The following is a 13,306-nucleotide window of genomic DNA, read 5'->3' on the forward strand; positions in this document are numbered from 1 at the left end:
TCTGTCTCGCTGGGATGCAGGCAGAGCAGGGCTGGCCGGGCTGTGGTCAGAGTCTTCAGCTCTAATTGGGGGGAGGCACCGTGGCCTTTCCCACGGTGGACACAGCAGAGGGTCCGACTCCAAGGAGACAAGCCCGCGGGCAGCGGCAGCAGTGGGCCCGCTGACTTGGCTGGAAAGAGCTGCGCCGGGCGCGAGAGTGGGCACTGCAGACAAGCGAGGGGGCAGGAAGAACAGGGAAGTGGGCCCCGGGGACTGCTTGGGGCGCCAGCAACTGGACGGCCTTGGTGGAGACTCTAGGCTGCCTCCAAGCCTGGAGAAGAGGGAGGAAGATTTCCTTACACCTGCCCTGGGATGTTGGACTGTGAACTCCCTGGAGCGCAAGGATTTTACTAGCAGGCTAGCCAACTGGTTCATTCATTCCTGGGACAAACACCACCAAGTGTCCAGCAGTGCACCGTGCACCATGCACCAAGTATGCAAAGATGAACCAAAGCCCCAAAACTTTGGTCTCTGTCCTTCTGGGAGCTTGTAAGGGAGAATAAAAAGCATTTCTCCGACTTGTAGGTTTGCAAAGGGTTTTTGATTTGTGTGTGTGTGTGTGTGTGTGTGTGTGTGTGTTTTACAGTTTATTTATTTATTGACTTTATTGAGGTATAGTTGATTTGATATCAAGTTTGTTTTGCAAAATCTCAGAGAAGGAGCAGTAGCCTGGGTCCTGCTGTGTGGTGGGGAAATGAGGCTGCTGGGGCCATTTCTACCCACATTCTGCTGTTCTGAACGCTGGGATGTTGAGGGATGTTTAGGCCTCCCAAGACCCTGCATTCAGGAAGACTACTGGGTGACGCCCGCTGCAGCCTTCTCCCTTCCCTGAAGCTTTGCAGTGCTTTGCCCGCTGTCTCCCCTGGGCCCTGGCGAAGAAATGCCATTTCACGCCTGCTCTCTCAGATGTGTGCCCCCAGCCTGCCACCACTGCTCAGCTGATGTCAGACGCTGGAGAGAAGGGCTAAAAATAGCTTTGATTTGATGCGCTGCTCTCGGGGGCTGAGCTGGCAGCCGGCCCCTCCACCTTTCCTCCATGCTGAGGGTATCTCACCTGGGGCGGGGGGGGGGTCGCAGGGGCTTCCCGGCCAGCCAGGCAGTGGAACATTCCAGAATCCGTTCTCATACTCAGAGCAAGCCCATGGCCCACAGCTGGGGCTGTGTGGGTGCTCTGTTCCTGCTGTGCCAGCCTGAGCGCGCCTGGAGCCACCCAGACCTTGTATTTGGGTGGCTCGAGGGGGTCCTCGGGGAGGACTTGTGTGTGGACAGACACGTGCACGTGCCCACGGAGCACTGTGCTACAAGCTGTGAAGATGGGTCCGGCCCCTGTGCTCCGTGAGCTGTGAGCCTCCGATGTCTGACAGCCCCACACCTTTATTTCTCTCTGAAACTGTCCAGTGAAGGGCAGAAAACCTGCCTCGTTGTAGCATAATCCTGCCAGGCTGGCTGGTAAGTTCTGTCTTGTGTCCAACTCAAATCATTCCTGCGTTAACTGCCCCTGTTCTGGTCATCTGCCTCGGGGAACGTGTATTTCATGCATCTGAAGATAGTGTTGCAGGCGTCTCTTGGTTAAATGAGAGCATCAGAGCAGGGGATTAAGTTTACTTTAGCGCCCTTGATTGGATGTCTGCCATGTCAGGCTGGGGGCGCTGTGTACAGACGCCCCTCCTCGGGGGTTGAGATGTAGTGAGAAGGCAGCTCTGTACGTAAGTGACTCTGGTACCTGGTGGGGTTGAAGGGGAATGGTAATGGGGCGGGGAGAGGCCTCTAAGGGTAGGAAACAGAGGCGTGTAGCACAGCCAGACGAATCGAGGCTGAAATTTGGCTTTCCAACTTGGCACTCTCTTAACCTCTGAGCCTCAGTTTCCTGATCTGCAAAATAGGGCTAATAGATTATCTAATTCATAGAGTTATTGAAAGAAGTAAATGGAGCGGGCAGAGAGGGAAGGAGAGAAAGATAAGGAACAGGAGAATATTGTGCCCCAGGTTAGAAGCGCCCTTTCTGAAGTCCAGCTGCCTGGTGTGAGGCCCGGTGGCTGCGTTCTGGGCACAGATTCTTCACCTGTAGACAATGATAAGGTTCTCGGGTTAAATGCCTTAATATACATAGAGTGTGTGCACTGTGCCTGGTCTGCAGGGGAACCCAGTGCGTGGGGGCTGTTACTGTACTGAAGGCCCGATGTCATGGGAAGATGGGGAGGGAAATACTTTGACTCGGGCCTGGAGTGAGACACGCGGAGGAGGGCTGGCCAGTTGGGCAGTGGGGACAGCATAGACAAAGACACAGAGAGGGGCATGGCTACTTGTATTTAAATACAACAAAAATATAAAGGTATTCTTTTAATTGAAGTGTGGTTGACTTACAATATTCTATTAGTTTCAGGCGAACAGCAGAGTAGTTTGATATTTTTATAGATGATACTCCATACAAATTACTATGAAATATTGACTATGTCCCCTGTGCGGTACCGTGCATCCCATGACTTCTAATTTGCGCCTCTTAATCCCCGTCACCTCTCTTGCTCCTCCCTCCTCCCCTCTCCCCTTTGGTAACTGCTAATTTGTTTTCTGTGAGTTAAAGGAATTTTTTTTTTTAAGCAAGTTGTCTTCCAGACGAGTAACTATAGTATTATTAGCTTCAGAGCAAAGGTATGTCTTGCCTTCGAGGTCCGCTTTGGGGTCTTCCCGGAAAGAGCAAGAGCAGTTCTTGGCCGAGGAGGCTCAGAGCACAGCCCCAGCCGTGGCCGCCCGCAGGCCTGGCCACCGGGTCCAGGGGCAGCCCTGACTCGGGGGCCACAGCCCTGGAAGGGCTGTTGGGGCAGAGTGCTGCCGTGGCCTTGGCCCAGACCCACCTCCAGGCCTCAGGGCCTTCCAGGCAAGCCAGGCCTTGCTGGTCGCGGGGGCGTCTCAGACTGTCCCCAAGAAGCGGCTTTCGCAGAAGCGGGGGCAGCCCAGCCTCCAGCATCCCCTCTGGGCGATGTGGTTGCATCAAGTCCGGAGGCGGGGGCGTGAGTGCAGACCCTGACCTCGCTCAGCTGGCAGGTGTCCCGCAGCTGCTCCCGCGTGTGGGACGCCGTGCGAGGGGCCGGGGGTCCGAGGGGGAGCAGTGCTGGGCTGGTGCCGTCCTCCTGTGCCAAGGGGCCCACGGGAATGACAGGTCTTTTTTTTCCCCATTTCCATTGATTTAATCTTTAATATTGTCTTCGACACTTCATTTCTTAAACGATGAAGCCTAAATTTTTACAGTTTGGGGAATAACAGGTCTTCACTGCAGCTCCCACACGTGCACAGCAGCCTCATGGCCCTCACTGTGAAGGAAGTTCATGGTGGGGCTCTGGGGGAGTCCCTGGGGCCAGCAAACCGCAGCTGGGTGACACCAGCATGTTCTTTACTCAGTTTCCTGTCTCCAAAGGCGGGTGACGATGCCTGCTTCATGCGGTCGAGGGATTAAATGAGATGGTGCAGGTAAAGCCGCAGGCCGGGTGCGTGCCGGGGGCTCAGAACCCGCGGCTGTTAAGGTTACTCTCGAGTGATTACGTTCCCGCCTCCATTCCCGCCTCCGAGCACAAGCCCCACAGACATCTCTGTAGTGTGGGGCCCCTGGAGCATTTAACAGCCACTTGGAGTGAAGGACTAAGGCTATGTTTGCGGGGTTAGAGGGGTGTTTCCGGAGACAGTGAGGGGAGAAGGATCAGAGAATCAGGATGCTGTCCCAACTCGTGGGGAGGCTGTAGGCAGGAAGGGAAGACAGCGGGGGGTGGGGGGAAGGAGGATGGGGCCTGGAGGGGCCTCTGGTGTCATGAAGGCAGGGAGGAAAGCCCCCCCTTAAATCCTCCTCCCCACCGAAACCTGCCCCAGGAGCTACTGAGCCCCACTGGCTCCTCTCGTGGTGCCTGAGGGGCCCGGTCTGGTGGCTCAGCCACTGTGGGCTGCCTGGCAGCTTTGCAGCCAGGACCAGAGCCGTGTCCTCACGTGACCCCAGCCTCGGCATCGTGCTGGTACCAAGCTAATTGCTTGGTGGTCCCGGGCCCAAAAGGACAGCCAGGAGCACTTCACATGGAACCAACCGCAGCTCTGTGCTGGCTGCAGGGGAGAGGCTGCCCTTCTGATTTCTGGTTGGAGAGAACCAGCAAGCCTGGGGCTGGCCAGCTGGGGAGCAAGGCAGTTTACTGGCCGGTGATCGGCTCACTAGCCCACGACGACGGGGAAAGTGCGTGACACCCCAAGCTGTGCTTGCCGTGTCCAAGTCCTGTGCATCTTGGATAAGCTCTCTGGCTGCTAACACGCTCCTTGGGGTGGGACACCAGTGGCTGGCAAGACCCTGGGAGCCTCAGGAAGGGAGGGCAGGAGCTGTGCTGTGTGGCTTTGAACAAACAGCCCTGCCACCAGGACAGATGCCGGCGAGGAGCAGACGCTTCTGCAGGACCCGGCCTTCCATGCCCTCTGGGCTTGCTCTGCACTTGGGGTTCGCAGGTAAAACGCAGGGTCTGCCCTGACCTCCAGCTCGCATAATGTGCAGCAGATTTCTGTGGCTTCCTGGGGTCGCATCCCCTCTGTAGCTGGCATGTGGGCCCTGGCTTAACTCTGTGACAGCGCTGGCCCCGCCTGCGGAGGAGGGGGCGGGCCTAGGGAGGGTGCAGAGGGTGGGCGTCGAGTCTGTGTGTGCTTCCTGCTCCACCGTGATGCTCTTGGCTTAGGGCCCTCCTTCCTTCTTGGGGGAAGCTTTAAGGACCAAGGCCAGACTGGGGTCTCAGGTGCCCTCTGAGGCAACCACCTCTCCCCAGGGGAGGTATCAGAGCTCACAGAATTGAGCCCCCGAAGGAGCCATTTCGTAGGTGCATGGTGAGAGCTAAGGGACTCTGAGACCACCCTGTTCATGTAGAATTGGTGCTGTTTCTACTTTAAATGTTTGGTAGACTTTACTTTTTTCTTAAAGAGGATCTTCTAAGCTTCAGGCCCCACAAAACCTGACTCAGCCCTATTTGGGGCTTTGAATGTGGGTTTTCAAAATGCTGTTTCTGGGGATGTCATAAGAAGCAGCATGGGACTGTAGGGCCAGACAGATGAAACTGTTCAGCCTCTTGCTTTTTTGCAGAAATCACTTATTTCCCTTAGTTTCAGGCAGGGCTATAGCTAACTCCCACTGGGGCAACATAGTTTGGACAAGACCTCTGATTCCCCTGAACCATGATTGGCTGTGTGACTTTGGGAAAATCACTCAGCCTCTCTGAGTTTCAGATGAACCAATGGGAAAAAGATGACAAACATGTGTCCTTCAAAGTGCTGCTATAAAAGTGAAAATGTGCTCAGAGAGCTAGAGAGTTCTCCTGGAAGTATAAAGAGCTTTAAACAATTCCATGGTTTACAAAGTAAGGGGAGAAGATAGACTTGGAAGAATAAACAGAGTGGACTGAGAGAAGGACAGGAGGAGCGCCCCCTGGTGGAGGGTGCAGTGACAGCTGGCATCTGTGGCTTCTGGTCTCCCATCTATTCTCACAAGCATTGCCTCATTTGAGCCCCCTGGAACCCGCCAAGGGGACATGGTGGCATGCATCCATTCAGTCAACATGTCCTAGGGTCCTATTCTGGGCCAGGCATTGTGTAGATGAGGACAAGGAGACTCCAGGAGGATAGGAGATGTTCCCCATGGTAACACAGCCAGTGACATAGGAGAGCACTGGCCCCAAAGCCAGGCTTGAAGCCTTCCTCAGCCCCTTCCTTGGCTGAGTAAACTGAAGCACGTTTCTTAACCTCAGTGCTTCGATTTGCCATCTGTAAAGTGAGCGTAACATTGAATCTACCTCAGAAGTTTGTTGTGAGCATTGAATGAGTTAGTAAGTTAAAAATGCTCAAAACAGTGCCTGGCACATATGAGTGCCGGACAAACACTGGATATTATTTGTAAAGATGCTCGGCCATCCTTTACGCTCTGAGAAGGTGCACAAGGATGGAGTTATGACCTGTAGGTGGAGGCTCAGGGATCCTCCAGCCTGCCCCTCTGTGATGGGCGAGCGGAGCAGACCCAGCCTCGGGAGTGACTTGCCCAAGGTCATGCAGCCCTGCAGACCGTGGACCAGGCCCCGCTTTCCTGAGGCCTCGCTCCAGGAGGACACGCTGCCACCTTGCTTTTAGATCTGTTCATTTCATGATCCGACGTTCTTAGGAGAGAGACAGTATGACAGGAGGTGACAAAAAGTCCAGATGGAAGCGAGTCCAGGAGGAGGAGAGTTGCGTGTCTTCTCTCCAGGACTGCCTTCCTGGGAAAGGTGAGACTTCCAGAAGCTGCCAGGGAAGGGGAGAAGGCGGGGGAGCTGCAGCCCACCTTGGGTCTCCTGAAGGTGCCGTGCCCCTCAGCCTCGCCTGGCCCCCGTACACCCCGAGGCTCCTGCCGCATAGAAAGGTGCAGACCTTTCTGTGAGATGAGATCACTGCCAGAGCAGCCTTCCCACGAGGCTTAGGGTCTGGCGCCACCTTGTGGCCACGGGCCAAGGCTGTCTTTGAGCAGGGGCTGAAGGCTTAGCAAGAGGCTGGGCGGCCCCAGAGGTCACCTAGACCCACACTGGGTTTGACGCGGTCTACTGGGGACCCAAGGACTTAAGGATAGAAGATGAGGGTGCAGGAGCCAGAGGGGGCGGAGTAGCTAGAAGGCCCTTGACTGGGGATCCTGCTCTGGACTCTGATTTAGCTCCTACTCCAGGGTGGGAGGCTGCGTGAGCTGGGGTCCTGGGACGCATGATTTATCCGGCTTTGATCCCAGTGCACTCTGGGCTCCCAGCATCTGTTTGCTTATCGGTGGGGAGAGGCTCTGGCTTTGCCCACTCCCACCCTCATCTCTTCCCACACCTTGGGATGTTCTCATAGGGGAGATTCAAGGTTGGTTTCTTGGGCAGACATTATGGTTGAATCAACATGTTCCAGACTCGTCATCCTCCACTGTCCTGGCCATGATGGGCAGAGGGGCTCGTGGCTTGGGGAACATGGGGGTGGAGGGGCAGGCCAAGTGCTCCTTTTGCCCTGGTGGAGCAGATCTAGGTGAGTCTGAGTGTTGGTGTTACCTTGCCCTGGGACCTGGATGGTAGGCTTGGCTCTGCTACATTATCATCCCTCCATCTTGGGAAAGGCAGAGTCTGTGGTCTGAGTGTACCCCTGAGAGAGTGTAGATTTGTGCAAGTATGTGGCCCATGGCACTGTATGTTGCAGGTGCCACATCTGGGTAGAGCTGAGTTTTGGAGCACGGAGACCACATTTGCCCTAGGATACCCACAGCACCAAGGCTCTGCTGGCCACGTGGCTGTTGCGGGTGCTGGCTGCTGTGCAAAGACTGCGTTGTTCTGGGGCAAGAGTGGTCCCCGGTAGACCGGTTAGGAGGCTTCAGCTTCAGTTCAGGAGAGAAGGGTGGTGGTGGGGCCCAGGCTGGCGGTGGTGACGCGGACAAAGAGAAGGAACCCAGCAGCCCCACGTGGGCCCCTGACGGTGCTCAGGGACGGTGGGGACTCCATAGGGGCCATCCGTGCTCTCACCCTCTGATTCCGGTACAGCCTTTAGAAGGCACAGTGGTATGCACTCCCAGGGGATGTCCAGGGATGTACGTGTGGTTCTGTCCTGTTGGCTGTTTATGGTTCATGTTCTTGATCCTAACTGGGCCCACAAAGCTGTGCTTCCTGAACCTCTGGGCCTGGCCTGGCCCCAGAGAGTGCTGGCTGGCCTAGATGGTACCTTCAGGCCTCCCCTGGACTGTGGTTTGGGGACAGCTTCCAAAGTTTAGGTAAAAGTGAGGCAGGTGTGGAGGCTTTTTAACTCAGACCCAGGTTACATGCCCAGCACGTGTGTTATCTCCCTAATCTCCCACCAGCCCTGTGATGCTCTGATTCTTTTCCTCATGTTGAAGAAGAGTAACAGGAGTACAAAGTTGGAGGAATTAGTCCAAGATCCCACAATTAGCAGACGACAGATTTGAACCCAGAGCCCACTACCTGTTTCCTTTGCCTCTTGACTCTCCTGGATGCAGTGGTCAGTGCCTTTCTGTGACTGTGTCCTGGGCCACACCTGGACAGAGACTCCATTGTAGGCTCCATGTCTCCCTAGTGTAGAGGGGGCCACACATGAGCTTTGAGGTCCCACAGCCCTGGGCCGGCTTCCTGGTTGTCCACCATCCAGCTGTGGAGCCTGTGAACGTGAGCCCCACCCATTGGTCCTACATGGGAATTACACTCACCTGTCACCTGGGACCCAGGCAATACTGGGCCGGCTAGCCAGCCAGTGATAGCAGGAACTTCCCAAATGCTAATTCCCTCCTCCTCCAGAGAGGCGAAAACTCTGCTGGGAGGTACCCCCCTCCCCCTTCCGGACCCTGAACCTGAGCTCACCTGTGATGCTTCACGGGCAGGCCTGGGAAATCATCTGGTCCCATTCCTTCATTTCTCACTTTACAGATAAGCAAACTGAGGCTGGGAAAGGGACAGGTTGTCTGGGACCCCTTCCATGGCCTCCCCCACCTCCCACCCCGCCGAAGCCTCAGCACCGTGTCCGTGGGCTGGGAGAACCCCTAGAGCTGCTCTAAGCACCTGGGAAAACTCAGGGCAAAGGAAGAGATGCTGTCTGGGGGAATGGCCTGGCCTTTCCTCCACCCCCCCCCCGACCCACACTCTCTGTGTTCGGTCCCGTCTCTCTGCAGGTATATCCGCACCATGTACCTGGGGATTCAGAGCCAGCGGCAGAAGGAACACCAGCGACGCTTCTACTGGGCTATGATGTACGAATATGCAGACGTTAACATGCTGCGCCTCCTGGAGACCTTCCTGGAAAGCGCCCCCCAACTGGTGCTACAGCTCTGCATAATGATCCAGAAGAGCCGCGCCGAGACTCTGCCCTGTGAGTGCCCCCTGCCACCACCCCTGGGCTGGGGCCGGCCCTCCGTGCACACCCTAGGGGTGCGGCCGTCCCGACCGCCGCCGAGTCCTCACGACGCGCCCATGTGCGAGCCTGCCCCGCCGTCCCATGAGCAGAGCGGAGCCGGGTCTGCATGTCCCTGGAGCAGCAGGGCAGGGGACACTGGTCTCCCAGTCTGGGGGGAAAGGCTCCTCTTCTTGGCGCTGGCCTGAGCCGCAGTGTTTGCACATAAACGGGACGCAGGCAGTGGCCTTGGGATAGCACGTGCCCAAAACACGAAATCCTGTCAGGCGGCATCAGCAGTTTTAGACATTTTAAAGCTGTGCTCTTGCTTCAAACTCATTTGTAAAATGTAGATGCACCGTGTGTACCGGAGGACCAAGTAGCTCTGTTCTACTTAGATGAGTCGGGGAGGGGGGTCCCGAGCCCAGTGCACCTGCCCCCACCTCCCCGCTCCTGGCCGCAAGGACCCCTCGAAGGGCCTAGGACCCGGTCTGGACAGCTCTGGTCTCTAAGCAGCAGAAAGCCTCTGGGGGCCACCTGGCTGCCCTCGAAGCCCTTTCTAGGTTGGGCTCCCCTGGTCAAGGCCCAGGTCACCGATGTCAGGTCAGACCCCAGGTCGGACCAGCCTGCCAGTATTATGGTTGTGTCATAGTTCAGGGGGGCTGGGGCTGCAGCTGGGGAGAAGGTCTAGGAGGAGGAGGGGCTGCAGATCACAACACTCGGGGGACACCGGGGACATTTTGTCTGGGGAAGACCTGGGATGTGTGAATCCCAACGTTTGAAGGGATGAGGGATGTCAGAGGAAGAATAATTGTGACAAAGAGTGGGGGGAGCTACAGGGAGACCATTATCAATTCCACATGTGGGGACATTTCAAACAGCAGGAGCCATCTGGTGATGGAAAGACTGTCTCAGGAGGTAGTGAGTTTCCTGTCACTGGAAATATTCAAATAGAGATGTTGCTGAAGGGACTCAGCCTGGAGGTTCCTGACTCCAGAGGAGATGAGCGTGTATGATCCGGGGTAGCTGGGTCTGCTCCCCATCCCATCTCTCCCTGGCCAGTGGGGCCTCTTTGCTTCCTAGGTCCTCAGCTCTGGGTCCACAGCTCCCCTAGCTGCTCCTTCGGGCCCTCGGTGCCACCATGTTCATGCACGCTTGCAGGGGGCCCTGTAGCCAGACCCCCTTGCCACACACTTTCTGGCAAGGGCAGCCAAACCCTGGCCTTTTGTCAAACTGCTTCGCCTCCTTACTTTATCCACCCTGGCTGGTGCTTTGCCGGCTCCACTCCCCTTAGTCATTGTGGAAAGGGGGTTTTATCCTCCAAGGCCAGTCAGGGGAGGCTGAGCTGTTCAGACCAGGGAGCTCGATCCTGACACAGCCAGCTGTGCTGCCCACAGGCTCCCCACCCAGGGGGCTTGGCTTGTGCTTCAAGTCCCCTGCCCACCCCAAGCCAGGGCAGCCTCAGCTCCAAGTGCCCCCAAAGGAACAGGGGCTTTAGGCAGCCCAGTCTGTCCCAGGGAGCACTGGCTGCACCCACGCTGGGCTGGGGATCCGAGGCCCCGCCCCACCCAACAACCCCGTGTGGAGTGCAGGCTGCATGCAGGAGACAGGCGCAGCCTCTGCCTCTGGGACCCCCGGGCAGCAGGAGGCACGTGGGATCCTCCCAGCCTCAGCCTCCCAGCCTCCACAGTCCCCGCTGCCGGGAAGAGGCCTCCCTGGGCTGCTTGGAGCTGGAGCCCTGCCGGTGTCTGCAGCACCAGCAACGCGGGCCTGGAGTGGAGCGGGGAGGCGCTAACTAGATGTCTACTCCAGCTGGGGCGCCCGGGGGCTGAGCGGGCAACCGGGCTGAGGAGGGCGGGGCTGACAGCCGCCTGGTCTCTCTTCCTCTCCCGGACGCACTCCCACTGGGCATCGGGAAGAACTAGGGAACACGGGGACCCTCAGATGCCGGTCTTCGGGGGGCCCGGGGAGCCAGGTCATCTGCTTGGGCAATAAACTGGCGTGGCTGGTTGCCCACGGCTGTCCCCGCTGAGGCCCTGGGAGTCCCTGCTTCTCCCATCCTCAGAGGAAGGACCGTGGGGCAGTTCAGAGAGCAGCCCTTGATAACTGAACCTGGAGGAAGACCGGCATCACACACATCTGTGCTCTGTAAGCCCCGAGGGAGCCCGTGGGCCTCTGATGTCGGATAAGGCACCCTGTGACGGGCACCCCTCCTGCTCACCCACCACAGCCTCCACGCCCAGCCTGCCCTCACCCCGCCGGCTGCAGCTCCCCAGCTTGGGGCAGTTTTGCCAGGGCTGGGGAGGAGTCCCTTTCCTTTCCATCTGAGTCCCCCCTTTTCCACCCTGTCACTGTCTGAGGCCCCCATCTAAGCCGCCCTTTGTCACTTCAGTTTCAGATCTTCCCCTGTCCCCACCATATCATCAGGGCAGCCAAGTGATCCTTCCTTTTCCAAACTTTGGCCACATCCCTGCCCTGCAACTAGATGAGGCAGGTGGCAGGGAGACACAGGGTGACACTCCCGGTGGACATTTGTCTGAGACCAGGGTTCTGCTCTACCTTTTATACCTGCTGTGACTTTGGACTCTGCCCTTCACTTTATCGAGGCCGCCTGTCCTCTTCTGTACAACGGCGGAGATGGTGACCATACCTAGCGCTGTGCAGGGCAGCAGTGACATACAGCACACAGAGCGCTCTGTTCACTGTCGAGTTTTGCAGGCATCTAAGGGGCCGTGTTCCTTGTTTTCAGGGGAGTGGCGTGCGCAAGGTTCCAGGGACATCCCCTGTCTTCTGCCCTGTGGGCCTTTCCTGCCCCGGCCTCCTCCGTAAACCTGCCCTTTCTATGATAGCGTCTCAGGTTCTAAACACGGAAGGGCTGGAGGTGAAGTCTCTGGAGAGGAAACTCAAGGGGCAGCACGCATTGCTTCCTGGGGGCCCTCCTGACGTGGGAGCCCGGGGTCCAAGGTCAGCAAAGGCCACGGGGCTGCTGGTGAGCCGTGGCAAGAGGAGCCTGGCAGTGACGAGGGCCATGCTGCCTTCGCCGGGATGCTCGCCCTGGCTCTTCGCCCACACGCCCCTCTTTTGGTGCCAGCAGCTCAGAGGTTGGGGGAGCATTTCCTCATGTTTGTCTCGAGTGTGGAATAGGTGTTTCTTGAAATAGACTTTCATAGTTAAGTACATCTGGGAATCACTGGGCTCCACAAAGGTCAGTGGCAATCTTTGCCATTGGGATGTGAGTCCCTGAGACGAGGATGGGTCTGCAGGGCTGGCTGGGCTGATGGGAAGGACGGAAATTTACTGTCACTGTCACGGAGTGCAGCCGGCAAGTGTGTGGCACGTTCCTCTTCCCTGACTTCCAGAATGTCCACTCATCACCGGCCCCCTGTGTTGTGGTGACACATGCCTTCCCTCTCTTTTCCCATAAAAATGGCAATAAATGTACACACTTTAAAGAAAATCAGTTTAAATATTAGAAACTGGAGAAGGGGAGAGAAAGTGTGTGACTGTAACGTTGGAACGGACTTGTTGGTGATGTGAGTTCTTGGAAGGCGGCAGCCTGGCAAGACGGGGCGACCCCGCCCTGCTGCTTGACAGCTGTGTGACCTTCGGCGAGTTACCGAGCCTTTCTGTTCCTCAATTTTCTCTTTTCTGAAATGGAGATAATATTAGCGCCTCCCACAGAGGCTCGCTGTGAGCATTTGTGACAGATGAACGTCAGGGGACTTGTGTGGCCATTTTCTCGTTGGTGACGGTAGAGCTTTTACTGCAGGTGTGCTTTCTGAATTGGGCCACCAGCTTTACTAGTGAGATCATGGCTAGTCGGCCTTGTTTGGTGGGCCTTTGGTGACGCCTGTCCACGCCACACCGTCAGTGCAGGTAGATGGTTAGGTCCCTCTTGCTGTCATGGGCGAGTTTTCCATGCGTCTGGCCCGATGCCAGACTCCTCCTCTTGTGCCTTCTCTCCACCTTTTCCTCCTCCTTCATCACTGGGTTGACAGTGTGATATTCAGCCTACAAGATGAATTTGTATCCAATTTACCCACAAATCCAGATTCAAGTCAAAACATAAGAGTAATAGTAATAATAAACCACACAAATACGATGATGCTAAAGTCATTTGGTACTTCAGTGGGGTCTTTCTTACATCTGATGTCTTGAAAGTTTAAATAAAGATACAAATAAAGATATAAAGGGAGCATGTTGTCTGACATGCCGTTCGCGCTGGCGGCGAGCCTTGTGTCTGCTGAAAGCTTTGCCAGTCTTCTAAGCTGTGTGTGGGACTGGAAGGCAGTCTGTACAGTGAGAAGGGTCCGCAGAGCTGCGCGTGAATTCCCCCTCTGCCACTGATCGGCTTCACGACATGGGGCAAGTTAAT

At 56.5% G+C, this 13,306-nt stretch overlaps 1 protein-coding gene across 1 annotated transcript in view; it reads left to right on the forward strand.

The window, feature by feature from the left end:
* The window catches only part of XKR6 (XK related 6), a 223,019-nt gene that overhangs the window by 189,808 nt on the left and 19,905 nt on the right, over positions 1 to 13,306 (forward strand). Inside the window, exon 2 of the mRNA XM_072952590.1 lies at positions 8,714 to 8,910. Within this exon, the coding sequence (XP_072808691.1) occupies positions 8,714 to 8,910 (197 nt within the window). The remainder of the gene's footprint in view (positions 1 to 8,713; positions 8,911 to 13,306) is intronic.

Source organism: Vicugna pacos, chromosome 31 (assembly GCF_048564905.1).
Source record: "Vicugna pacos chromosome 31, VicPac4, whole genome shotgun sequence".
Lineage (NCBI taxonomy): Eukaryota > Metazoa > Chordata > Mammalia > Artiodactyla > Camelidae > Vicugna > Vicugna pacos.